This window comes from Manis javanica, chromosome 3, assembly GCF_040802235.1.
Source record: "Manis javanica isolate MJ-LG chromosome 3, MJ_LKY, whole genome shotgun sequence".
NCBI classification, from domain to species: domain Eukaryota; kingdom Metazoa; phylum Chordata; class Mammalia; order Pholidota; family Manidae; genus Manis; species Manis javanica.
In genome coordinates this window covers 19,798,274-19,825,632 of record NC_133158.1, presented here as the reverse complement: position 1 = coordinate 19,825,632, position 27,359 = coordinate 19,798,274, and the positions used below count along the sequence as shown (strand labels likewise).

At 45.4% G+C, this 27,359-nt stretch overlaps 1 protein-coding gene across 2 annotated transcripts in view; it reads left to right on the top strand.

The window, feature by feature from the left end:
- The window catches only part of PDZRN3 (PDZ domain containing ring finger 3), a 218,924-nt gene that overhangs the window by 171,307 nt on the left and 20,258 nt on the right, over positions 1 to 27,359 (top strand). Inside the window, exon 1 of one of the 2 annotated variants that reach the window (XM_073230919.1) lies at positions 5,227 to 5,353. The exons of the other annotated variant lie outside the window; for it this stretch is intronic. Within the exon in view, the coding sequence (XP_073087020.1) occupies positions 5,285 to 5,353 (69 nt within the window). The 5' untranslated portion in view covers positions 5,227 to 5,284. Of the gene's footprint in view, positions 1 to 5,226; positions 5,354 to 27,359 lie in introns of those variants that run through there. 2 annotated transcript variants of the gene reach the window in all.

Here is a 27,359-nt window from a genome sequence, read left to right as displayed (position 1 = left end):
GCAGAGCCATCTCCAGTGAAGGAGGAGTGACGCAAAGGCAGAGGACCCTGCAGTGTGAACTGTGCCATACGGGGGCAGCAGAAGTGCAGTGTGCCCTGGGGGTCCCTGTCACTGGGGCAGAAAGGGGAGGCTTAAGGGGCAAAGATGATGGAGTTGGACAGTCCAGGCCAAGGCCCAGCAGGTGCACAGATATGGAGGCACGAAGGAATCTAACCCAGGAAGTGCTGCCAGACTACAGAGGAGGCCGGAGCCGGGGCCACATGCTTGCAAGCTTGGACTGGGTCTGCAGGGTGGTGGGCTTATCAGCTGTTTGTGTTTGTGTAGCTGCATTGTACAGTAGGAATTAAACTGAGAGTGAGGTTTGAATGATGAAGAAGCCAAATTAGTGAATCAGTGTGATCCAGAAGAAAGCTGAAAAGATCCTATGGCAAGGCAGACCCAGTGGGCCGGCACTTAGGGCCTGGGGTGAGGCGGGATTCACCCTGAGGCAAGCAGTGCCGGTCCCCACAGGCCTCTGTTGCTTCTTACGGACTTGGTTTCCTGTTTGGCCCCATGGCCCGAGTTCTTTTTTTGTCACGGCCCTTCCCAGAAGGGATCGCTCAGCTGGCTGCCTGGTTTGAGGGGTCCTGCACTCATCACACACCGGGAAGAACAAGGTCACATCACAGGTATGAGACAGACACCCCAGTCTGTGTGCTGCAAATGATATGCTCGAAGTAGATATATTCCTGCAGCTAAGTGAGTCTAAGTCCATGTCTCCACCTGGTGACTCCAGCAGCATCCCCTGGTGACTTACGGAAGTTCAAAGAGTGATTACACAGGTGTTCCCAGGGCACCTTCAGCCCTGACTGTCCGTGCCTCTCCCGTCTGACAGTCTCTGCATGGCCTCGGTGCCCTGGCTTTGCACTGTACTTCTCATGCCCACAGGAGGAGGTGGGCATCTGATGGGGCAGAGGGGCCCTGGCGAGCTTATCAGATGCTTTCCCACAATGCGATCACTGACTTGAAGAGGACATGCAACACCTTCTCCAGATAGTGTGTGCCTTTGTTCGGCCAGGAGTTTCTCCTGTTTATGGGGACAGCTGTTCTGTCAAAAACAGTTATATTGTAAATAGCTTCCTGTCCCTAACGCACTAAGATGCTCTGTACCGTTCAGATCTGTGGTGTTCAGTGCCATGGTGTGCAGGACAGTACAGGTGACACACAATCCTTTCATACAGTGGGGTGTTTCTTACACACCCTCAGGAAACAACAGTGTGACAATGAGACTATTCTAGGTGCTCTAAGTTATTTTCCACAGTAAAGGGTATTTTTAAGGCAAATCATCACTTCAGTAAAGTTTTGTTTTGGGCATAATGGGAACGTGGGTGTTGGCATTATTGTTGATTCCAAGCATACGTTCCAGTAATATGTCACACAGCAGTTCTCAGAGTGTGAGCCAGGCACCATGGGGTACTTGGCGGTCTGGGGAGGGTCTGTGAGGACAGAACTAACTACATAAAAATGCTAAGATGTCAGGTTCCTCTTTCACCCTTACTCTGTTATGAGCACACAGTCCAGTAGAGTTTTCTAGAGACTTCTCTATGACACACCAGAAATGACTCAGCACAGGAGCAAATGTGAAAAGCCAGTTGTCTTCAATTAAGCAAGACAGCTTTATAAAAATGTAAAACAATGTCATTCTTTACAAAAAATTACTTTTTTGGAAAAAAATTTCATGGAAATGTTACTTTAATGAATAGGTAATGGGTTCATCATTGTTCTTTGATTTGAATTGAAGAAAAACTATTTTTGAATTTGATTGTTTCTAACATGATAAGCATCAATAGGTATGATCCACATAAACAAAAGCCATTGAGGGTTCTCAAAATTTTTAAAGAGTATGAAGGGGTTCCAAAGACCCAGAAGTTTGAGAAACACTGCTTTGAAGTCCAGGGCAATGGGTGATAAAACTCTCCTGGCCTGTGATTTAGCTCTGAGAGTTTTAACAGAGTAAAGGGATTTGCTTAAGTTCCCTATCCATTTAGTTAAGGGCCCACTTCTGCACTTGTTTTGTGGGTGTGCAGGAAAAAGCTGGAGAAGAGCTACTGTGAAATGCAAAACCTTGCAAGGAAGTAATTTAAAGTCCACAGCCCTGGGAGAGGAAAACCCATCAGGGTTCCTTCGTGGGGACCCAAGCACACCCTTTACCTCTGCATGCGGCCCTTCTCGTTGGCACTGTAATGTCTGAGTCTGTGGCACCTCGGGGCCAGCCTGCCTCTATTCACTCAGCCAAAAGACAGGTGCATCCCCAGCACCTTCCCAGAGCTGAACTGTAGTGGAAATTCACACATGGCCCCTACCTTTGGGGCAAGAAGACAGTCACAAAATAAGCAAAAGTGAACAGGGTCATTACTCATTTTAAAGGGAGATGCTGAGGAAGTGAATGGGATGATCAGATCCCATAATTTGGAGGATTGAGACAGAATTCATTTGGGGTGCCCGCAAAGGCTTCTCTAAAGAGGCTTTATTTGTGCTGAGATGGGAGTGTTAAGGGGGTACAAAGACAGGGAGAAACAGTTCTGGCAGAGGGAACCCCAAATGTACTTACCGTTCATGACAGCATGGACGGCCAGAGAGGACATTCTGCTGAGTGATGCAAGTCAGACAGAGACAAATACCATAGGATCTGACTCACCTGTGCATCTTAGAAATGAAGTGAGCAAATGAACAGCAGAAACAGACCATAAATGCAGAGAACAAACTGCTGGTTGTCACGGGATGGGGTGGAGGGATGGCAGCATAGGTGAAGGGGATTAAGAGGAACAAGCTTCCAGTTACTAGAGGAAGAAGCCATGGGGATGGGAAGCACAGCACAGGGAGCATGTCAGCCCCCCTGTGACACCTTTACATGATGACAGGTGGGAACTGCACTTTCCATGGTGAGCATTTCATACCATATATAATTGCAGAATTACTGTGTTGTACACCTGAACTAATGATATGTATCAACTACTCTTCAATTTAAAAAAATTTTTGTAAAATGGCAAAGGCCCTAAGGGAGGCTATGTCCTGGAGGGAGTGAGGTGAGCAGTGGAGCAGGGGGAGATGAATGGAGAAATTGATGGGCAAGGACCATATTTTACAGGACACTGGAGGCCATAGTGCAGAATTTGGTTTTAATCCAAGTGTGGTGAGAAGCCATTGAAGGGTTTTGAAGTGAGCAAAAGAAATGATCTCATTTCTGCTTTGTAAGGACCAACCTGGCAGGTGTGTGGACAGTGAGTTGGGAGGAGGGGTCACTCATGGGGAGGCGGAAGGAAGCAGACAGAGGCTCTCTCCCAGGTGAGACTAGACGGTGGGTCCACTGGATGGGGGACAGGAGGATGGGCAACAGACGGAAGTGGACGGGGATGAGATCTAAGTTGGAGAAGGAGAGAGCAAACTCGCTGATGGCAGGCTCTGGGAATGAGGCGAGGCATGTGAACAAGTGTGACCTCTGAGGCCAGGTGAGCAGCTTGTGTCACATCCCTGCAGCACAACTCTGCAGGCAGTTAGTGTGAGACATACTTGGAGATTAGGAAGCTGAGGTCCTAATAACTTGCTCATGGGCCCTGCCAGCCTCAAAGCAAGTGAGAGGTCACTGCCACTGGCCCTCTCCATCCGTGGCTTCCTTTCCTTGTTGCGTGCCTCAGCTTTCTGCTGCAGCCCAGACAGGGACACCAGGAGAGGGCGTGAGACGAAGGCTCTCTTCTTTCCCCTCCAGCAAGCCAGGGCTGTTAGCAGAGCCAAGCCACACAGTCATGCTGCATCTTCCAGGTCCAAACAGGGGACCAGATGTATGTGCTGGCTGCCAGCCCACTCGGGGTTTTATTGGGACTGGTTTAATCACGTCACAGGTATATCTCAGCTCCCAGAGAAAGGTACCATTATTCGTCAGGCCACGTGACAGGAGACGTGGGAGTCCTCCTGACAGTTCAACCTTTCTAAAATGAAAGGGGGAAGGCTGTGGGAGCAACTGTGAGAATTTCACGTATCAACAATTTTGGTTCCAAAAAAATGGCCCCTGTGCATTTCATTCAGGTAGTGGGGCAATCACTTAAAAAAAGAAGTTTTTTTTTTTAAAGCCATCAAACTTGGGGGGACAGAAGCTGAATGAAAGGGAGTCAAGAAACAACACAGCAAGGACTAAAACCCTTAAATGCCATCTGTGCTCACCTTCTTTCGGTCTGTGATTACAGTTCCCTGTTCTCCTGACACAGGGCACAGGGCAAAGTCTAGGCAGATACAGAGTAGGTACAGATCTGTTGTGGCCAGTGGCAATTAGCTGGGTGGCATGGGCTCTGAGATATCTGCAACATCTACATAGCCATGGAGATGGCACGAAGCTGGTCGCTTCTCTTTCTTCCAGTGGGCTGGGCAGCCCTTGAAAAAATAACTTTCTGCTTTGGGAATTAAAAATGCACTTTAGCAAAGATGATCCTCTTGCTCACCTTTAGGGCAGCCTCTCTCCTTAACAACCCCTGGTTAACTTTGCATATGCAGCATATATCTCGCAATTTAAATTTTTGTATTTTATTCATATGTGGAGGATTTTTCCTGCAACTTAGTAAAGCGCTAAATATTATATGAACATTATTCAAAACATGTGCATTCTATAAAACCCATTTATATGCCATCATTATCTGCAGCATTAAATACATTTATATCATCAGAAATTTTATGATATATTTAAAAATGAATTTCTACTTAGCTTAAATGCATTAGGGATTATCCTAGGAGACCTTACTAAAAATGCAGTCATGTTTATTTGTAAGTGCCAGGAAATGGCTTGCAAAATTGTTAGTGTCTTTTATTATTCCCTATCTCTGGAACACTTGCTTGTTAATTAGAGAAATTTCAACTGTCATAGTTGGCAATTATAGCTTCTGTATCATTGTCTGTTATGAATAGTCAATGAGAGCTGATTAATATGCATGAGCAGCAGTATATATAGCGTGTGCATTGGACCACAATCCAGCTGCCAGAGTCCCTCAGAGGAGGGAGTGTGTGTGTGTGTGTGTGTGTGTGTGTGTGTGTGTGTGTGTGTGCGCGCGCACTCACGTGCATGCTGCGAGGGAAGGAGGGGAGCGTGGACAGGCAGAGAGTTGTTTTCAGCCGTAGAGAGCAATGCCAATGTGAAGTATTGCAGCCGCCCGGCACACCTGAGGCTCTCTCTGAGGATACCTACATGTCTGCAAGCTGAGGGAGCAGCTTCTCCCGGGCGCTGGCGAGTACTGAAGCCTCCTTTGACGTTCCTCTAAACATGGGATGCAGTTTGTGCAGCCTGCAGAAGCAAGAGGAGCAGTACAAATTACTCTATGAAGTTTGTCAGGTAACGCATGGCCTTTTATTCTGTGGGAGTGCAGGGCACTCACCTGGCAGAGCGTAACTTCCGGGAAAGGAATTGGGGATTTGTGTGCATATTTGTGTTCTGAACAAGACAGCCTTTCTGACTTTTCTGTGTATTTGCTATTATATCGCGTGCATAATTTCCCTCACAGTGGCACTCAAGTGCCCATATTTGAATATTTAAATAGATGTTGACAGTCATAAAATGTTTTTCAAGCAGTCCCGTCACATAGCTCCTTTACAAGTGACCGCTGTCCAGGGTGTCACAAGAATGTCTTCAGGTCAAAGCGTGGTCACATACCCTTTGAACAAGCTGGAAGAGACGCGCACGATGATTAATGCTTGCACAGTTTTGTCTCTGTTTACAAATAGTTACAAGGCGCTCCTTTCCATGGGGCCCTAATGTTGTGTGTACTGCAGACCTCATTCTTGCAGCAACTCCCAGGACTGGGACGTGTGCTTCATATCTGTGCATCACGCTTGCCTTTTCTGTACCTCTCTCAGAAAATTGTAAGAACTTCAAGAGCAAGTGGCATGATCTTGAGTGCTGTCATCCACTTCGTGAAACTTCTGCATCATTACTAATGTGAAATTTCACTTGTGATGAAATGGGATTATTTATGGTATACTCCATACTCCAGGTAACTCATCTTACATTTGTGTAGAGTGTTTTATTTTTAAATATTCAAATCTTATTGTGGACTAGGAGATTTTCATAGTACTGACTTGGCAAGTGAGGGTTTTCCCCTTAAATCACTCTAAATCCTTCCCATTTTTCTTCAGTAATCAAAAAATCATAATCCCGTTTAAAAGGCTGTGTTTTAATGTTAGAACAGCATATGAAGGTTGTTAGAGTGAGAAAAAAAGGTGCTTGCTTTTTAGTCTAACACAATTAATGGTATATTAATATATTCTTTTAAAGGACCAGACTTGGCTTAAAAAAGAATTCGATTAGCCATCAATTGGGTGTCATTTTTGTACAAGCCACCAGGGGGCGCTTGGCATTTAAAAGACTGAGAGACAGCTGCCTATGTGAGCCAACTGCCTCTATGGACAAAATCTAATGTTAGAGGGACCCCGAATGAATAACACGAGCGTGTGTGTGTGTTTTCCACACCGAGCCATAGGATCAAAACAAACCTTTTGGTTCCTGGGAGCCCCACCCCAACTCCTGTGCAGAGGGCACATACCTTATAAAAACCAAGCATCTGAGGCAAGTCTGGGAAATGTACTTCTGACCTATAATGTCGTGCTCCGGACTCTGCTGGACTCCTGTCCTTCTGAAAGCAGGCTGGGCTCCTATCAGAGGTCTGGGCAGAAGTGGTGTTGCCACCAGAAATGGGGCTCCTGTCCCTTATGGGACCATGTAGTGATGTTGTAATCATGACTTTGCCAAGGTATGATGTGCAATATAAGCTGTGAGCCTCTGCTTCTCAGGGAGTCATACATTCTGAACTGAAGCAAGCGGAAAACAGAACCATCAGCTAGGCAGTGGTATTACAGACTTTCACCACTACTTATAAAGTGAATACAGTGTGTGAAAGTGCAGGTTCAATAACTTGCTGTTTTTTCACTTTTAACTTTCAGTGCACAAAAATACCATTTATCGTTCATTGCTCTAAATATAAAAATTACACTTGCACCATCCAAAATTAATCCTGTCCTATGTCCTGCAAATCTGTGTTAACTGATGCTTTATTCATCTGTAGTATTGGGGCTCATCCTCCGTCTGCCCCCAAAAGGAAGCCACCTAGATTCTGTTTGTTTGTTTTGTACTAGATGGATTTATGTGGAAATATTTCTGGCCAAAGCATTGTGCAGTAAGTTGCTGATAAATGACTTCCATCTGGAATACACTTTGTCAGCAATTTAGGAAGCCATGCAGATTTATTTTCAGGAAACTCAAACTACTTTTCAGACCCATTACCCTTGTGCCAACTAAGTAAAACCCCTTCTCCTATGCGTTGGAAGTCCTGAACTGTAGCATAAAGGAATTCACAAAACACTTGCGGGAATTAATAACTGCATTCCCACTCTTACTATGCAAAGCCTTATTAGCGCAGAGAAATTAAGGTTTCCATAAATCACAGCTCCAGAAGGTCCAGTGTGTCTGGCTTCAGTGAGCCCTAGTAACAGCAGCACAAAGAGGATCAAATATTTCGAGGCTCAGGCTTTCCTTTCCTCATCCAGAGATAATTCAAAGAGATGCTCTTCATTAGAGCCTTTGGCAACCTGCCTACAGTTTCTTTTTGGGGCTGCTGTGAGCTTAATGATGCAGAACAATGGCTTTGCCTCTTGTTGCACACATACCTTATTGTTCCTTTAATCACATTAGGAAAACAACAGCAGCCCATGAAGCTGCCCGGTTGCTGAAGGGTGCCACACAGGGCACAGACATGTCGGTGATATGTGCCACAGGGTAAAGGAAGCACTGAGCTCATGGGCACGTTGTGGGTACTGCTGAGGAGAGCTCAGGACAAGCCCCTTGCCTGTCCTGGAGTTGTAAGATCAGTAAGTGAAGGCAGTTATTGGTGCTCTTACGGTAACTGTGTGTCCCAGGGAGCAGCAACACAGGGCCCGTGCCTCTCGGGCATTTCAAGTTTAAGTTAGCAGTTGCTCCGTGCTTTGGGAAACTGGCCTGTGCCAGGTGACTTTGCATACTGTTTAAAAAGAGAAGCATGGTTAAAGCAAAAGGACAGGGAAGTAGGAGAGGAGCATACATTCAGCCTATCAAGGGGTGCAGGCTTCCACTTGGGTAAGCTAACTTACCCCAGGATGTCATGTTCAGGGGTAACGGGATGGGGAGCCTTGCAGCTCTAGGGCTGTGGCTGGAATCCAGCAAGAGCTGGGCACCTGGTCATCAGGACTCGGGTGGGAGAGGGTTTCAGGGATGGGGACGCCTGTGGCTCTGTGAGCTTGGGGCGGCGACTCCACCGCAGGCTCAGCACCAGCCCTGCACCCAGCTATGCTGTCTGCTCAGGCCAAGGGGAAGGCCACTGTGTGGACGCTCCGAGGAGGGTCTTCGGGTACAGGCGTGCGGGATGGGGAAAGGAACAACACACCAGGCAGGACCTTTCATTCCCTCCACCTCTTCTCCGGTCAGCCATAGACTCTTTGTGACCTTTACTAATTTAATTTGGCAACAAGGAACTAATTCTGGTTTGGACTGAGGCTTCCAACTACAAATTTTAGAAACAAACACATTCACTAAATTCTGCATGGACAATGTCAAGGTGGCAAGGAAACTATATTGTTGTAATTGCAGCGGCATTCATTGCAGCAAATGCAGTATTATTTATTGAGCACTTACTCTGTGCTGGCACTGTGCTAATACCCATCAGATCCTCAAATTATCATCCCCACTTGAAAGATGAAGAAACACACACACAAACGAATTATACGTGGGACTGGGAGTGACATTTGTGTTATGATTCCATTTGTCAGTTCTTCTCTTGCCAATGAATGGCTGACCAATATTATATGAACAGTGGGTTGTTTTAAACCTCCCCGCAGCTCTGTGGGACTGTGCACACCCCACCTTCTCAAACAAGGCTGCCTGCTGCGTGGCACCTCCGACAGCCTGGAGCACTTGGGTCTGTTTTCTTACAAGTGACAGGTTGTTACAGAGCCTCTAGTTCGTCAGATCGATGGAGACTGGCCGGCAAAGAGAAGGGAGATCAGGTGGAGCACAGAATTCCCATAAACTGCCTCGGCAGTATGAAGAATAAATAATTCGAAAATACTGTGCTCTGCCTCTCAGTAATAAAAAAAAAAAGGCTAATTTGTGCTGTTTTTATGCCACTTCAAGTTGTTGGTTTTAAAAAGCAAAAATTTTACCGCATAACTGCAGTTTACCAGAAAACTATATGTGTATGTTTTCATAATCCTTTCTACATCAGTCTGTTAGCCAGTTGGCCAGAAGGCCACGCGTTTCTATAGTAAATGCAAATCAGAATCCACAAGTTCAAGGAGCATTCTGGAAACTTGGCTATACACAATCCTATTTTCATATTTAATTAGCTACATGCAATACTCAATTAGATGAATTTATGGCTTTAGAGCAAAGCAACTGTGTCTGCTGAGAATCAGCTGGGTTGGGGTATGATTAAGTATGGACAGAGTTAATGATGGTTAATTGGATGAGCATAAACTTGACCTCCATGCAGTAGTGTTGAACCTGGTTTATTTTCCTGCAAGTAAGAGTGTGTTTGCCTAAACAATCTATCAATTCTAAAAGCTTTGTTTTAGAAGCACCTTTACGTTCTGAATTGGTTTGGGCAATACAGGTATCGAAAATGAAAGCCCATCCCATCCTGCCTTGACAGACTGGGGGCCCTTTACTAATGAGCATTGTGCCTGTCTGTGGCTGAGCAAGTCCCTTCTCAGTGTGTGCACTTATCTGTCACTAGCTGTCTTCTCTGTAGTTAACAATGGATCATAAACCACTTTTATGTTGATGAAGCAATGAAAAGGAGTGGCTCAGGGTTAGCCCAAGGCTTGCTCCTCCCTTCCTTCTTGACTTTTCTTTAGATAGGAAGATTAGGGGACAGTAAAGGAGTTCTCCTGCCACCATCCCAGCTCCGGAGCCATTCTGAGCCTTCCCATGAGGCCCTGCACAGAGTGTCCCGTGATTCCCTGCACATTGCTGCATCCCTACACTTCCCCACACCTCATCTCTGGGTTACCTATTAATTCAGCCTCCTCCCCTGCCCTGGGAACTCCCGGCAGGCTTCTCACCACCTTCATCCTCAGCACACGGTTGAACAGGTTGGATTTTATATGTGTTTATAGAGGGTGAGGAACAAGAACAGAACAAGGGTATTAGTGAGGAGTCCGGAAAGAGAACTGGCTGTTGGACAGGTAACTGACTGATTAGAACCAAGAAGGTGCAGAAGAGAACAAAGGGGATACAGGCACTTACTGTTCATTCATTCAGACAGTGTGTTCACCAGCCAACTACATGCTGAAGAGGGAGCCCCCGGCGCCCGGCTCATTGGCTCCCAGTACCCACAGAGCAGAAGGGACCATGGCCTCTGACCTGTATCCTGTGCTCCCCCCGCTTCTCTGCCCTGGTCCTTGCAAGTCTCCTTTCAGCACCCAGATCCCACTTAAGCTTTTGCAAACTGGCTGTTCCCTCCCTCTGCCACATAGTTCACCTGCTTCTCCTTGAGGATTCAGCTGAAATGTCTCCCTCCCTGAGCTGGGAGGTCCACTGCCCCAACCTACGTTGATCTCTCTGTGCACAGTTCATTACCTTCCTAGCACGTCTCACAGCTCAGATACTTAGTTATTATCTGTTGCCAACCCCCAGTCCCCTGGAAGGTGGGGGTGTGGCCTTGTCCTGTGACACCTTGGGTCCTGACACACACCTCATGACTATTCAGGACATGTTGACCAAATTAACTTCTGAAGGAGGAATGTATCAAGTGGGTCCCACTTTGGTCTGGCAAGGTGTTTAGTAATGACAAACCAGCCCATGTCCCAGGACTCTGATGGCTCCCACAGATAGATGCACAGCTGCATATTGCCAGGAGGCAGGTGGCACAGAGTCCCAGGGGAAGGATTGCCCCTCTACATTCTTGTCATCCACCCACGACAGCCCATGGAAACACACGAAACAGTGGGAAACTGCAGCTTTCATGAATGACTTCTCTGGCGCTCATTAATAATGCAGGGAGAGGTCATGCTCAGCCAGGCAGGGCTGCGGGGACGGGGCCCAGAGGAATACCACTGTCAGCTCCAGAGGCGGGTCAGAGCCACAGTGACTGTCCTGCATCCTCTGACCACCATGCCACCGGGCCGGAACATGCCATCCATTCTCCAAAGCCCACAAGGCCGTGTTTCCAGCCATATGTCCCTTAGTGGTGTGGCAGATGTCACAACACTGGTGAAAGGCCAGGGGACCATACTGCCAGATGGCGAGTGCTGCCCTTAGAAATGTCAGGAATGAATGTCTACTATGACTGACCTGCTTTCCTGTTTCTCCATTAAGGGCATATTGAGCTGTGTCTGTTACTGAACTTCAAGGGAAGCGTCCCCTTCCCAGCCCCACTGTTCACCTGCCTACCAGGGTGATTTTTTTTTAAACACATTTGATCATATGCATCAGCCTGTAATTAGGAATAAGCTGAAACAGGGCAGGAGTGAAAGGAAATTACTCACACTGATGTTCACTGTGGAGTAACCAAGTCTTGATGTGAGTGGAAATAGGGAGCAAGGAGAGCTTTTCTGACTGCTTAAGAGTCTCCAGAAGTTTCTTTGAAGTCAGTTATTCTCGAAGTACGGCCCCAGACAGGCAGCATCCCCATTCCCTAGGAACTGGTTAGAAACACAGATGCCCAGGCCTACCAGCTAGAATCTCTGCAAGTGCTGCCTGGCAGCCTGTGTTGAACAAGGCCTCGTGCACATTTAAGTGTGAGTACCTCTGTTCTAAGTCAGACCACAAACACCGGGAAAGGAAGGACTCAGGCAGATTTTCACACATCTTCCTTTGGGTGAACAGACAGCGGAGCAAGTTCCTATCTCAGGTGCTTAGATGCCTATCGAAGATGTAACCTTCTGTTGGTTGATACCAAAACCAAGTTACATCATTTTTCTTAAGCAGAGCTTTTTTCCAAGTAGATTGTTGTGTACTACTTAGTTTCTAAGCAGAAAATTGAAGATCAGTGAAGTTTTATCTGTAAATGATACTTGTACACACACATATATATATATATATATACATGCATACACAGCAACATACGTGTGTATGTGTCTGTATATATTTTACAGACAAAACTTCACTAACCTTCAATATTTTTCAACAGCTGTCCTTCTCAGAATCAGCCCAGGCTCCAGAATTATCCTGTGCTCCTCCTAAGCCAAACGGCTTCCCACTCCTGCAAACATGCCCTTTCTTATCATGAATGGGGAAGTAATCTAATTAAAGAAATTCCCAATAATGTGAGTGACAATGGGCAGAAAAGAATGTGTTTTAAGAAGAGACAGGGACCTTGATACCCAAACAAAACCAAAATTGCAGACTTCCAGGGAAAGTAAATTGAGCAGGACCCTCATTTTGATAATGAGCCACAGGGCTTGCACCAGGATGGCAGGTCATGGTTTACAGACCCTGCCTTGCGGGGACTTTCGAGTCGCAGTACTCCATGTAACTGTGTCTGTCAATTAAACAATACTATTGGCCAGTCTTTAAAAATTCTCTTAAAATTTATTTCTATTTGTTGTGTCAGAGAGTGAACACTTTTAAACCTCTTAATAAGCTTTGTCAAAGTACCCTCCCAGATAAGCCTTTTGGTGTAATACCCACCAGCATATTAGTGTCTGCTCACATCAATCCCCACCCCATACTCACTGGGCATTAAGGATGGTCCTTTTCTTTTTCTTTTTCTTTTTCCTTTTTCTTTTTCTTTTTTTTTTTTTTTTTGCCTATTTGGTAGCAAAAGCGGGTGGGAGGCAAATGGACTCTCATTTGTAACTTGCATTTTTACACCAGTCTCAAGGTACAAAAATTCCTCTGGGCAGTGGCTCTCAAACTAGAACATGCATCAGAACTACCTGGAGGGTTTGTTAAAACACCCAAGTCCTGTGTCCACCCCCAGGTTTTAGGTGCTGCTGGTCTGGGGGCCACCCTTTGAGAACCACTCCTTTAAGACATACATAATTTATGGGTGGGGGATGGATGCATGGATGAAGGTGGGAGATTGGTGAAAGGACATGAGATGGGGAGGGAGGGCAGGCATGTGAAGGGTTTACGCATCTTCAGTTTTACTACTGCCAAATCGATTTTCATCATCATAGAAGAGAGGTTCCTGTTGCTTCACATCCCTGGCAACAGTTGGTATTGTCTGACTTAACTTCCCCAGTGTAGTGAGCATGTGAAGCGGTATCTCACTATGATTTAAATTTGTTTTACTCTGGTTACAGTGAAGTTGAGTGTCTTACTTTTTTATATGTACACTGGCCATATTTGAGTTTCTTTTGGTGTTGTGAAGCATCTGTTCAGGCTTCTACCCAGTTCTCTCCTGGACGTTTCATCCTTTCCTTTTGGTTTGTAGGATTTTTTATTAAAACATAGCCTGGACAGCAGTTCGTCATCAGATATGAGGTGCAAAGATGTTCTCCCTGCTGGTGGCTTATCTTTCCCTTCACTTTATGATGTTTTCCAATGAACCAAATCCTTAGTTGAGTATAGTCAGATATATAAATCTTTTCTTATGGTTTGTGCTTTTAGTCTCTGGACTAACCTGCTTAAAAATGTATTCTCTACTTTGAAATCATAAAGCTACTCTCATATTTTCTTCTAAAAGTTTTATAGAAATTTTGCCTTTCACATTTACTTTTTTTAAGTTGGAAGCGACTTAATTTCTTAAGATGGATTTTTTCAGTCCCTCTTGGAAAAAAGGCCATCCTTCCCCATCAAGGGTCAGTGCCAGTTTCCCTGTGTGGTAGGGGCTGTTGGTGGCCTTTCTGACCTGGCTCCTTCATTCCCTGTGCATTCCCAGTGTGCCGCTAAGTGTCTGTTGTATTGCGCTGTCATTATGCTGTAATTCTTGGTCCCTGGTAGAGCAGGTCCCTCCCCAGTGTCGCCTTATCGTGTCCTTGGCTATTCTCTACACCGTGTCCACCCTTGGACATGGGATGTTCCGCTTGTCACACTGATGTATCAGCTCTGTTCTTCTCAAAGTGGGTGGTGGGCTTAAAATATATGTGCGAGCATTCTTTATAATTACATATCTCTTAGAAAAATGTCAATGTATTCAATGTTTAATAAAATAAAAATACTAAGATACCCAAGAAGAAATACCTTACAAGCTTCCCTGTCCCCCAAATTCTGAAGGAAAGTAAATCAGACACAGTAATGAGGGGGAGAAAGGAATTAGTTGGCTATAAAGATCTTTAAAAAGTATAAAATACCGCCTTATTTTTGTCTTAATATATTAAGCGTTCTTATCCATAGGAGAATGCTCTCAAACCGTAATATTTGTTGTAACAGAAGATTTCTGTAAGACTACAGTTAGAGCTAGTGTCCTTGTGAACAGTTTTAAGCAAAACTGTTTGTGAACAAACAGTGCATAAACCAAATAATGCAAACACTTAACTATTCACAGTATTAAACCAATGAAAACATGGTTAATTTGTCAGACATCTGGGGAAATAACAGCCCCCCGCAATATGTGGAGCAGTTTTGCCCCAGCCTAGACACAGTCCTGGTTGCCTTACGTGACAATTAATTACTCCTCTCCGCGGCCCTCAAGCATCAGTGGTGGTGGCACACCACATGAGGGGGGTCACACCTTTTAATAAAAGAAAACTCTGAAGAATATGAGCCAATTTTCCTTTACCAACCAGTGTTCACTGTTTGGGGAGCCTGCGAGAGACATTACTGTCCTTCATAACAGTATTTCTGTTGGCCTCAGGAGATAAAAAGCAGTGGCTCTCCTCCCCACCAGAATTGCGATGGTATTTTGCATCCGCGAGTCTGTTCCTGTGTATCTAGTTACGGGATGCCTGGCATGAATGACTTGCATTGAACGCGCTCTCCGTGTTGGAGATCCGCCACCATATGCTGCACTGAGCTGCCTATATCGGTGTGTTCTGATTTGGAATCAATTCCCTAATGCGGGGTGCCTCTGTTTCCCCAGGCCTGGCATTTTCTCCCTTGGCGTTTTCTCTCTGGGAACTGTATGGCTGAGATTTATAGTAGAGGGCTAGGGATCGGGAAGCTTTCCCGGCATTAAGGTTTGAGTTGTGTGTCCTGTCTACTCTCTCCCTGCCCAAATAAGTTTCTGTTCAAGTTCCTCCATGAAGTGGAACCTACGTGGCTGTTTCCCAGGGAGCACAGGGTGGCAGGTGGGGGGTGGGGAGGGTCAGCCCCAAGGAGAAATCGGCGTGAATTGATGTCTTTTTCCTCAGTTGGCCGTGAAGTCTCAGAATCAGCCGTACTCCTAGCCAGCCACAGTTAAGAATTGTCCAGAGACAGGAGGAAACAATTCCGGCATTGAATTATTTATCCTTGAATTAACAGCAAAGGCCCTAGATGAATATAGTCCAGTGATGTGAGCTCTTATGCTAATAATTAATAACAAATGATAAATACTCACTGTGCTGTTTGCCACAGCACAAGGTTTCTAAACATGTGTTATATACAGACCTCAAGGAATTCACACACAGCCCCTTAGGTACTATTGTTATTTCCATTTACAGAAGAGACAGCAGAGGGTCAGCTAGAAAAGCCAACTGCCTTGCCTGGGATCACACGGCTGGGAAGGGGCAGAGCCAGGGTCCTCCTAGCGGGGCTGCCTGACTGGGGCATGTAGTGACCGCGGGCAGCACCCCTCCTTTCACGCCTCCAGCACACACTTAGGGGGCCCTTCTCCACCCCAGGACCCGGCTAAGTATCTGGCCATTAACAGAAAGGAAAGCCGCTGCATTGTGGGGCTGATGTTCTGGGGTGAAGGGAGGTCAGAAATGGAATCTTACACTAATGAGCATGTACTTCCTGCACAAGGTGGATGCCAAGGAACTAGGGATCACAGGAAGGCCAAAGATCTGCTCAGTGGTGCCCTCTGTAAACTGGGGTTAGTGCTGCTGCTTGAGGGGTTATGTGGTGTGTCTCTGATTCTACACTCGCGTGCAAGTCCAGCCTATTCTTTTCTTAAAGGAGGAAAGGGATTCTATTATCCCAGTTGAGACTCGCCATGTGGTTGTCCTACGGCCAGCACTTACTGAGTGCCTACTGTGTTCCCTGAGCCACTCACGTGCTGAGGGAGACACTGAGGACAGCCATGTGCTCACAGCGCCTGTGGCCAGAACCTGTGCCGCACGGTGTTGTAGGGCGTGTTAGTTGTTACGTGCTGTAAAACAAGATGACCGAGGCTGTAGGGACTGAGGGAGAAGGCTAGCATTTTTAGAGGAGGTGGTAGCAGCCAGGCCCCCAAAATTGGGTTAAAAAGGCTCATCGTTACAGGTCAAAGGTCTCCAGAGAGATGCATAAGGGGAGTGAATCCCAAAAGGACAACTTAGTAGACATCATTAGGTACCAGTTGCTGACATTTCTTTTAAAGGATAGTGGGGCTTTTACACACGTATGTAGGCCAGAGCTTCCCAAAAATAATACGCAAAGGTGGGAATATGCAGCACATTTGGAGAAAATGCTCAGATTCAGTCATTGGTTCACTGTGTTATTTATCAGACACTTGCTGTGTGCCAAGCAGGGTCAGCCAGTGGCAGTGCTGCTGCGACAGCCACAAAACTCCCAAGGCGGCAGTCTCACTTCCTCCCAGAGATGGGGCAGCATTGCCAACTTTCACCAGATGGAAAGGCATGCATGACCAGCACTGGGGGTGGGTGCCAGACTGCCAGCCATGCAGGGCCCAGTCTGGGTGGCCACGCCGGGCTCCCTGACCACCTGAGCATGGACCAGCCAGCGTCAGCCAGGCTAGGCTCGAGGGCAGGAGGGGTCCTGGCCTTCTGGGAAAAGCATTTCATTAATAATGCTTTCCTGTGCTTATGTCTCATGTGCTCTCTCTCCTGTTTAAGGGGGCTTTGTTTCCAGGGTGCTGTTCCAAGTTTGACACAAACTCATTGAGTTAAAGCAGATGAAAACACTTTTGAAAGCATAAAAGTGCTGTGTTGATAGTGGCATGACTCTACAATGTATATTTAAAGGAAGAAATGTTTTGGATAGGCATTAAAAATATTACACATACCCTCTCCCAACTAAAAGACTAATTAAGGGAATTATAGTTACCCATTCATGTAAATAAGAGGCACCCTATGTTATACCCAGAGAGTCTGTACACAGAGCCTTGGGGAGCAGTTAGGCCAGCGCATGGCCAGAAGATTCCCCTGGACGCACACAGCTGTTAACTGCTGCAAAACACAGTTTCCAGTGAGTTCATCCATGAGGCATGGTGAGATGAGCTCAAAGAGAAGCTTCAAGAGCTGTAGTCTCTTGGTTTCTAACTCAACTAAGAAAAGGTTTAAAGGAAAAAAATCCCTGACCCAAACAAAAGCGGGGGGAATCTTCACTGTTTCCTAAAGCAGCTACTGAAAAAAGCTGTGCTCCCATGGCTGCCCTCTGCTGTCCTACGGCGGGGATCCGTGTTTTTGCCGCCGGCTGCGTCGTTGCTTCTTCTCAGATCCCCCCCACCGTTTTGCTGAAATGTAGCTGCAAGTGCCTTTCCACCCAACTGGGCACACTTGCTAACTATATGGAAGCAACACAACTATAAATAACTATAAATATCACGCCGCTCCTTTCCCTCCCTTCTGATAACTGTACTCTTTAAAAAACTGTAACATCTCTTTGCCAGCTTTAAGATGGACATCATCAAAATGACGGACTGTACTCCTCTCTGTGTCTCTCTCTGGAATACCCCTACATTTCCTTGTTGCCTAATTGCATTATCAAGTGTTTTGTTTGCATCATTAATTCCTTCCCAGATGATTCGGTCCTGGTAGGTTTCTGGCGAATTCTACCCTTGTCTGATAAATCATCCTAGAAAATGCTGCTGGTTCTTCTGTGTCAGAGGGATTGGAGTGTACACACTCATTCCTGTGTCCCAGTGGCTTTTTCTCCTTCCTCTCACAAAAGCAACCCCTGTTAGCTTCATTATTAAAACTCTGTTAACAGTTGCACAGCATGAGAGAGCTGTCAAAATGGCGCTCATGGCTCACCTCGCTGGAATATACTCCAGGTTATTTTGCCATATAAACAAAATTCCTGCAGGTTGGCCACCAGCAAAGTCCATCTCCTCTCTGCTCTGCTGGCTGTGAGAGTCAGGGAGATAGCTGCAGGGCCCACCACTCTGATAGGACGCTTCCCTGCAACCAGAACAGGGCAATCGGGAAGGTTTACCTTATGAGTATCCATGGGATGTGAAAGGGTTGGGGACGTAGTTCATGCTCCCAGGAAGGGACTAACTGTCAGAGCAGGGGATTGTGGAGTTGTGTCTAGCAGTGCTGTAAGTTTGTATTTTCCACAAATATCTTTCTTTCTGTTCACTCTGACAAACTTACCAACAGCCTCCCATATGCTAGTTCTGTACTGCAGAAATTGGTAATTACTCTGCCATTTGTACTTCCCAGAATTTAATCACCAAAACACAGATCAATTATTATAACATGGTCGTATTTTAAAGCCCTTCGGTGCTTGTGAGGCCGAGCGGGAGAGTCATTTTATTTCCTATTTTAGAGGCGATAAATATCCTAGGATGTCATCATTATTCTTTTGTGCCATTTATAAATCACATTTATAAATCTTCTGAGAATGAAGTACCAACTTAAGTTCATTTTTGATTCATAAAGGGTCTAAATCTTCCCAATTTCCATTCCTCCCCCAGTCAGTTATTCCTACTCACTTTCATTGGCTTTTCCTTCAAAGCCACTATTTCCAGCAGTCTGCATTAATTTCTGCAGTGCCCATTAGGGAATTGTGTATTTGAGAATTTATACCTACTGATAAGAAGTTGTATCTGGTCTCTGGTTGCAAGGGAGGGTCTCTCCAAGCTCTGAATTCAGTAAAGGTACATCTGGATTCATTACTGCATATAAGCACGCCTAAGTGGAATATTCACATAGAGTACAGATGAAATGTGAGCTGGTTAAGATAAAATGTTTTACCTTTTAGAAGCTTCTTTCAAATTTAGAAATAAATCTCAACCTATCAGAAAAGAGGCAGATATTTTCTCCTAACCTAAATTTCCTCAACCAAGTGAGCAATAATTTGCTGTTAAAAATACAGAATTTTGTCCAAGTGGAGGGCAAACAGGTTAGTTTTTGTGCTTTCATCATATCAACTAGATAAGCACTGAAATGATATCCCCCTGCACACAAATACACACACACACACACACACACACACCGCGTCTCTCCAAAATGATTCTACTGCCAGAAGTCAGGAGAATAAAATATGGCTCCCATCCCCACTCTGAGAACACTTGAGTGGCAGTGGCCGCCGTTCTATCTGCAATCTTCCTCCTGGGCAGCACCAAGAGGAAAGAGAAAGTGACGAAAATTTTCGTAATGAAAGTGCTGAACATTACCCATCATAGTACCACTCAGAGCTGTTGATGTCCAGTAAAGATCAAAGCTACAAATCTGGGAATTGTGTAAGTGGATATGATTTAGATGTTTTGATGTAGTTGTAGAACACCAGTGGTGCGGGGCAGCTCACGCACAGAACCAAGTGTTTTAGCAGCAAGTGGGCAGAGCTTCTCCCATTGAGGCTGGGGAGTATGTGTCCCATTTTATAGAGAGAGTTGTTGAAAGACAGGATGGAGTGGCTTTTGTGATCAGTCACTAGAATAAACCATTCTTCCTTCTATAATGTAACCTCCTGGTTTTCCAGGAAAAGAGAAGAGGTGTAGGATTCCAGAGTCTCAGAAAGCAAGGTCTCCAGCAGTAAGTAGCAGCCTGCGTTGGGGCAAGGACAGCAGGCGGAAGCTCTTACCTATAGCGCCCTACTTGCCCACGCATACCTGTGCGGGAAGCCCCCCTGGAAGGAGCAGTGACTTAGGATCCTGACCTTCACACACAGCCTGTCTCTTAGGGGGTAATCCAGTGGCAGAGTGGCAAAAATTGTTAAGCTAGGATCTGCCTAGGTCCTTATTCAAGTTTTTAAAATTTGCTACTTGCATTGGTTTTGCCTTGATATTCATACCTCAGCAAGTATTTCGGCTTAAGTAAGAAAAATGTGTTTGGAGTTCAAGTTCAAGCTCCCCAAACTACTGTTGAATAGCCTGTAACCATTAGGCAAGTCACTTACCCTGGCAAGTCTCAGCTTCCAGTGAAAAATGGATGAATTCCAATGGCTGTTAAGAGGGGCTTTACTTCCTAAATATCTGTTTGCTCTGCTTGGATCACTTTGAGTTCTTCCTACCAAATAACAGTCTGTTCCACCTCTCCACATCCTCATGTGTACCAGGTTTCCTCCAGCCACAGGACTTTTGCACATTCTCACTGCATCTGGAATACTCTCTACTCTCTTCCTCCCCATGTAAATCCTGTCTATTCTTCTGTTCTGTAATCAGCATCTCCTCCTCAGGGGAGCCCACTCACTCCAGCCCCTGCCAGGCTGTCTTTCCTTCCCTCATCAGATTGTTAGCATCTGCTTTGTTCACCAGGCTGGGAACGTCCTGGGGGCAGCCCCCATTTCTGGTTTTGCTCACCAATGTACTGAAAACCCCAGGAGGGATGCTGGGCACACTGTCATTTTCAGCATCTATTAGACCAGTAAGCAGTGAATGAGCGATTGAATGTAAAATGCCTAAGCATAGTGCATTATACACAGAAAACACTCAGAAGTGTTCATTCAAAGAAGTAAAAGACAGGATCCTTACCATCAAGTAGCTTTAGTCTTTGAATTACATTCTGAATCTCAGATGTACTATGTAGTAATTCCCTGGTGTGAAACTTTTGAAACTGCTCTTTAGGAAATTGGAAGTATATAAGAAGATATAACTTATTTAGAAAGCTGACTGCTATGACATAAAGCATCATCAAACTTTTGTTATAACATTCTTTTAAATCTGCACAACAGCAGTTCATTTTATGGAGGGATCTTCCTACATGTCCTTTCCTCTGAGGCTTAAGGGTAGAAATTGTATTCTAACCAACTCTCTAGTCATTGAAGAAAACAGAGCTAACAAATTTAAGTTTCTACAAGATGTTTATGAAACCAATATGAAATTTCCACCCATGAGATGGAAATGACATAATAAGATGATTTTCTTAATATGATTCTTACAAAAACCTGGCCATGCCTTCCTCTTCTGATTTGTGGCTGTATTCACCTTTACAGTGGGAGATGATGCCAATATAGGTTCTTAAATGCAATGAAATTGATACATGCAGAAAGAAGCGTGATTACTTGTGTGCTAAGCATGCGTCTCCCAATGCCTGGTGAAAGCCACTGGCATCTTGACTGGCTGGCTGTAGACACACAGACACTCCGTGTGCCTCTCCATGTCGCCTGTAAAATGGGAACAATGGCGCACCTCCCTCCTGTGAAGATGGCATCAGTAAATGTATAGAGTGCTTAGCATACCATGTGGCACAGAGGGAGTGCTGACCACTGTTGGCTTTCTGGCGACTGAAGTGTCAAATTCCAGCATTTAAGTATTCAGGCTTCTGCTCTGTCTGCAGAGAGCAGGTGAGCACCAAGCTGATACCTGCTTTCTCAGACTCTGTGACCTGCTAGTACTCGGGGGGGCACTTTTTCCCGACCCTTTCGGTGTGGCGATACGGTAGCTGAGCTGCCAACAGTCCCCTCCTGTATGTCTGAGGCCAGTCCTCATGTGCGGCCTCCTGGCCTGGTGACAGCCAGCATGCGCCGCTGCCAGCCCCTCTGGCACATCAGCGTGAGTTAGGCAAAGGTCCCCTTTCCTCCGGCCCAACGGCCCACGGCCCTGCTCCTCTCCCGGCCGGGGCTCACTGCCCAGGATTACACCATAACCGATTCCAGAGATGGGGAGGGTGTGGGGCACGCGGAGCCAGGCTGGGAGGAGATGAGATGCAGGCGAGAAAGGAACGTGCAGAGGAAGAGAAGCCATTTAGCATTTTCTGATTCTCTGCGAGGTCTATAGTTTGGCATTTCTCGTGTCTCACCTGGTCACCTGCTCGGCCTTTCTGGCCTCATGTTCTGTGTTCTCCACAAAAGCAGAGTAATGCTTTCTTGATACCGTGTTGATCACACCGAGGGATGGTACAATATACACACACTTAAGATTGAAAATGCTTCTTATGAAATATGCCTATATGTAAAATGTGAAACATTATTTTCTTGTTGGGAATCTGGAAATTATAATGTAAATCAGGTTGGTGGTCAAATTAGCCAAGCATATAAGACCAAAGAGCAGAAAATGCAGAGTTTGTGTTTTAACAGATGTGTGTGAGGGGGGACGTTACTTTCTACAAACAGTAGGTCACTCGGTCATACATATAGTGAGCCTCTTGCATGCCAGCTGCCATACTATGTGCCGTGTGTAGTGGAGGGGAGAAAAGACAAGGTCCTTGCCCTCGTGGAGCTTAGTGTCTGGTGGGAAAATGCAGCCCATCAAATGTAAAATAACTCTGGCCATTACACATCAGGGGAAGGCTGTGGGGGGTGAGGACCCATCTGACCGAGCTGGCACCTCATTGTGGGACTGTTCTCCAGCATCACTGAACTCCGGGGGCGAGACGGGGAGACCCCTGGATGGGCGCTAAGGATGGGTTGAGTTTTTCCAGATAAGTAGGAAGGAATAAGGGAAAGGAAGTAGGGAGATTAAGCTGTCCAAACGCTGTTTTCAAGTCCTCGACACTGGGCTTTCACGTACATTGAGCTGCTGCTTTAAATAACCACCTTTAAAATGACATATAAATGGGCATAAGTGGGTCAAATGTAGTGTACTTCAATGGACACTTGGATGTCATCACTTAAAATGGTGTTTGGGGGCAATGCCATCAAGGCTTCCAAAAGGCGATAAGCCAGGTATTGTTAAGGTAGAGTTTTTACCCAAAAAGAAAACATTGTATAACATTTTAGGGCCAATACGTTTTACAAAACTAAGTACATGCATGATTTCTAGTCTCTAGTTCTTTATTTCTTTAAGATACGTTACCTGTTTTATTATAGCCAGGTGTCTTCTTTATTTAGGGAAAAAAGTGAGCGATTTTAAAATGTGAGATACTTATTTTAGAGACGAAGGAGACTCCCCTCACAGGAAAAGTACCCCAGCTAGCATTTCACCTGTGCAGGGGGCTTGGCACGCAGTAAGTGGGCGTATCTTGTGGTTGTAGCAATACCAAGCCTGGGGAAGTAACATCAGAACACACTGAGATATCACGAAGGACTGTGGCCACCGTACTCCCTTTTGGAAATCAGATATATGGTAGAAATTTAAGTTTTAGAATTGTGTATGTATGATAGGCTAGACTTACACAGATCTCATCTCTAACTATTAGCATGCTTTCATAGAAACACATAAATTTGAACACCATTTGTTCATTAAGACTCATATTCCTTCTTAGCTGACAAAAACCTACATTTCAGATAAGGTGGCCTTCCCTTTATCGAGCCCTAGAGCAGCCTATAAATTTGAAATAAATTAGGACAGACACGAGTTTCCTGAATTAAAAAAATAAAAGGTTTTTTTAAATTCAGCCTAAATCAGGGCTTGAAACCTTTTACGTTTCCATATGTAGTTTATTATAGTCTATCGCTTCCAGTGGAATCTAAGTTTTAATTAGTTTGAAAACATAGGTGTGATATTTTACAGAATAAAATCACTGCCCCTGTATTTAATTAAATGAACCCCATAAAAGTTGGGTTTTAGCCAGGGGCCCAATTTATTGTAGGCAGGATGTAAAACTGCATTTGCGCTTGACCCTGGGGTCATTTGCACAGGCCATAGAAATAGAGGTGATTGAGATACGCTGATCCTCAGAAATCACACGTCTTCCTATAAATAGATACTTATTTTCTAATTTGGAGAAAGCATGATACGTCTTCTCTAGATACCATATTTCATAGTCTTTGGAACTGCTTACAATTGTGGGGAACTCCGCAAGCATTCTGGGCCTGTTTTGAAATGTAATGCAAAAGGTGTGTCACATTTATCTCACCAATGATATTTCCAGGTAGACAGTGAAAATTTAAGTCTCTCTGTGGATTCTGGGCTCAGTTAGTGTTTCCGTGAGCTAAATCTCAGCCAGATCAACTCCCTCATTTGATGCCTCGGCAGAACTTCTTCCAAGTAGCATCCCAGCAGCTAAGAGGGGAACAAATCTCACAAAATAACCTCAGTAAATACTTGCTGAATGAGTGAGTAACTGAAAGGTGGGCAGTCGGCTGTTAGTGAAACCTACCCTCACACGGGAAACCGTATCAGCTTGCGTTAGTTCCCAGGACCGTGGAAACGCAGTCAGGAGCTCCTCATAGAAAAAGCAGCAGGCGTGTTACTGGGTGTCAGTGGAACCGGAATGGAGTCATTCTTGCCCTCAGCATAATTGTCTCATTGCAGACCTTACACTAAAAGACCTCTCTGAGGTCCCTTAGTGTCATGTCACATTTGTGGCAAGGATATCTACCTTGAGACAAACTGATTGGATTTTCACCATAATTGCACCTAAGTCCCAGGGGACCAGCCAGAGCCTTAGGTGAATAACTTAAGCATTTAATTTATAATAAAGATAAAGTTTGCAATCAGCATTTCTTCTTCCAAAACATTCCATTTACTTGGTTTTAGAGCTGCATAAACTATTTTAAAAGCAATCTGCTCAATTGGGCGAGTTAATGATATTTAATTTGACCGGGCCAGACGTCACTGCAGGAACATTCCGCCTGGAATTGCAGCCATCGACATGGCAGTTTTGTGTAATGTGGATGTCTGCTAATCCCGGGAATAGAGGTTGTCATCCTCGGTTGGCTGGCGGTGCACCCGAGTCATCACCTCGCTTAGTCTCTCAGTGATGTGATTCCAGCATGACAATGTAATAAGTGTTATGTGCACAAGGTAATTCAAAACAAATTTGGCTGTGAAAATGAATCGTCTAGGATAGTCAACTCCCTCCTTATCTCGTCATCCTTTAAGAGAATGTAATGGTCCCTAAAGTACCAAGTCAAGAAGCGTATGTGGCCAGGGGTCAAGTTTATCTGTTGTACTCCCCCCCTTCCCAGGAGAACCCCAACTCGAGGACTGGAAATATTAATGTGTATGTGGGGTGGTCCAGGAACATGAGATAGGCAGAGAGCCTTGCAGGATGCACATGCCTCTGAAGAGTACCTAAGTAGGCTTCTGAGTCCTTGATGTACAGATCACAGGCATACCTTGTTTTATTGTGTTTCACAGATAATGCATTTTTTACAAATTGAAGGTTTGTGATAACCCTACATTGAACAAGTCTGTCAGCACCATTTTTCCAACAGCATTTGCTTTCTTGGTGTGTCTTTGTCACATTTGGATAATTCTTGGAATACTCCAAAGTTTTTCAGTATTACTCTATTTGTTATGGTGATCCGTGATGACAATTTACTGAAAGCTCAGGTGATGGTTAGCATTTTTTCACCATAGTCTTTTAATTACAGTAGGTACATAGTACATGTAGTGTAAAGATAATTTTTATGCACTGGAAAACCAAAAGATTAATTTAACTCACTTTATTGCATGTCCAAGCTGTGCCTCAGAGGTGTTTCTCATTGGGAAATAGGGCTCTTCTGGTATAGGACCCCTATTAGCCCTAGTATCTTAGTGAATCCCTCTTGTTTGCATGTTAGGTACCCCAAGAGGCACAACACAGTAGTTATTATACATATTTCGCAGATGCAGAAACAGAATAATTGAATTTCCCAAAGCCTCCAGTCAGGATTCCTCCCAGCCTGACCCCCTCAGCCCCAAGCTGCTGTGTGTGGCAGGAGGAGCTCCCAGGGTCATGCAGGCGTACACTGAACTGTGCTTCATTAACGTGCACACGTGGCTCTAGGCTCCTGAGAGTGGCCCTTTGGGCATTGGCCACTGCGCTCTCTGCATCCATGCCTTCCACTTTGTTGAAGCGGACACCACAACAAAGCCGTCCTGTGCTGTGCAGTTGTTCGCCCCTGAGAATCCTCTGGGCCGACCTGACCCAGTGGGAACTCCATGTTTTTCTCTTTCTGGCTACTGTTTACATTTCCTCGCAGCTGCTCTAGCCTTGGCTTACAAAGCCATCCAAGGAAAGCACTAGTTGCCATCACTTCTGTATAAAAAGGAGCTGATTAGGATGACCTCCCAGTCAGAAATGCATTTTCCCTGATTCTTTCTGGAACTAATTTTCTATTATATCTGTGCACTATTTACCCCTTTGGGGATGTTTTGGGCTGCAGGTAGCACATATCCAAGTTAAAAAATGGCCTGAGGTGTAAGGAATGCACTATCAAACCTGATGAGGTTCTAAGCTTGTTTACTTCATTTCCTCAATATCATCAGAAACCCCAGTTCCCCCATTTTACTGTTTCATATCCCTCAGTATGTTCATTTGGTCTCAGAGACTGGCTCCCAGTATGATTCCAAGATGCTTCCGTGAGGCCCAGCAACACATGCAGGTGCCCGGTCCACAGGCCCACAGGGAATGCCTCTGATCACGTGGAAAGGAAACGAGAGCAGAAGCAGGGGAACAAGGAACAATAGTGCGCACCAGGCAGTTAAAACTGTCTGCTGTCATAGCTGAGAGACCCAACTGTGCATGTAAAAGGTAAAGACTCATAGGATGGATTCCTTTTTAGACACAACTAGAAGACTCCCGGGAAAAAAATCCCTTGCTCATTCCCCTTCAGCAGAAAGCACAGACCTGACATATCTACAGGACCCATTTAAAAACTTTAATGTCTGAGTTCATTGTGGCTAATACTACCTCAGGTACAAGCCATTCCCCCGTACCCCATTCCCCGGTGACCTCCAAGGCCCGCATATCTACATGCTGTCAGACACACCCACATCTCCTAAGGGTGTTGCCTGGGGCACTAATTTAGCCCAGGGACAAGGTAAACTCTCTATGCCCAGCATTTGCAGGAGACACAGCGTAGAGCCCTGCCTCAGCGTGAATTTCAGGGCACTCCAGATTGCTGTTCCACCACCCACCCCAGGCCCTCAGCGATCCAGGCTCTGAGCACGAGGGGCAAATGGTTTAGAAGTTAGGAAGATTTCTTTGTGTCTTTTTAATCTTTTCTCGAAGGAGAGTGAAGACTGTTCGGTGTGAAGCCTGGTGCTGCCAGTCCTCCAGGTGGCCATTTTTAAGGGTCTGTTGGTTCCGCCATTCACTTATTTACCAGAGCCCTCGAGTTGGTTTGTAGCCCAGAGGTCTTGGTCTGTCTTACTCCCTCATAATATGAGTAAATTACTGAAGTGGATTGACTCCAAAGCATGAATAATATCCACTGGCGTGATTCATTTGGGCTTCATTACAAGGAGAGAATCTGACCTCTTTTCCTCAGCCCAACAGTTGTTGACAAGGCCCTCTAGCCCTAGAGTTCC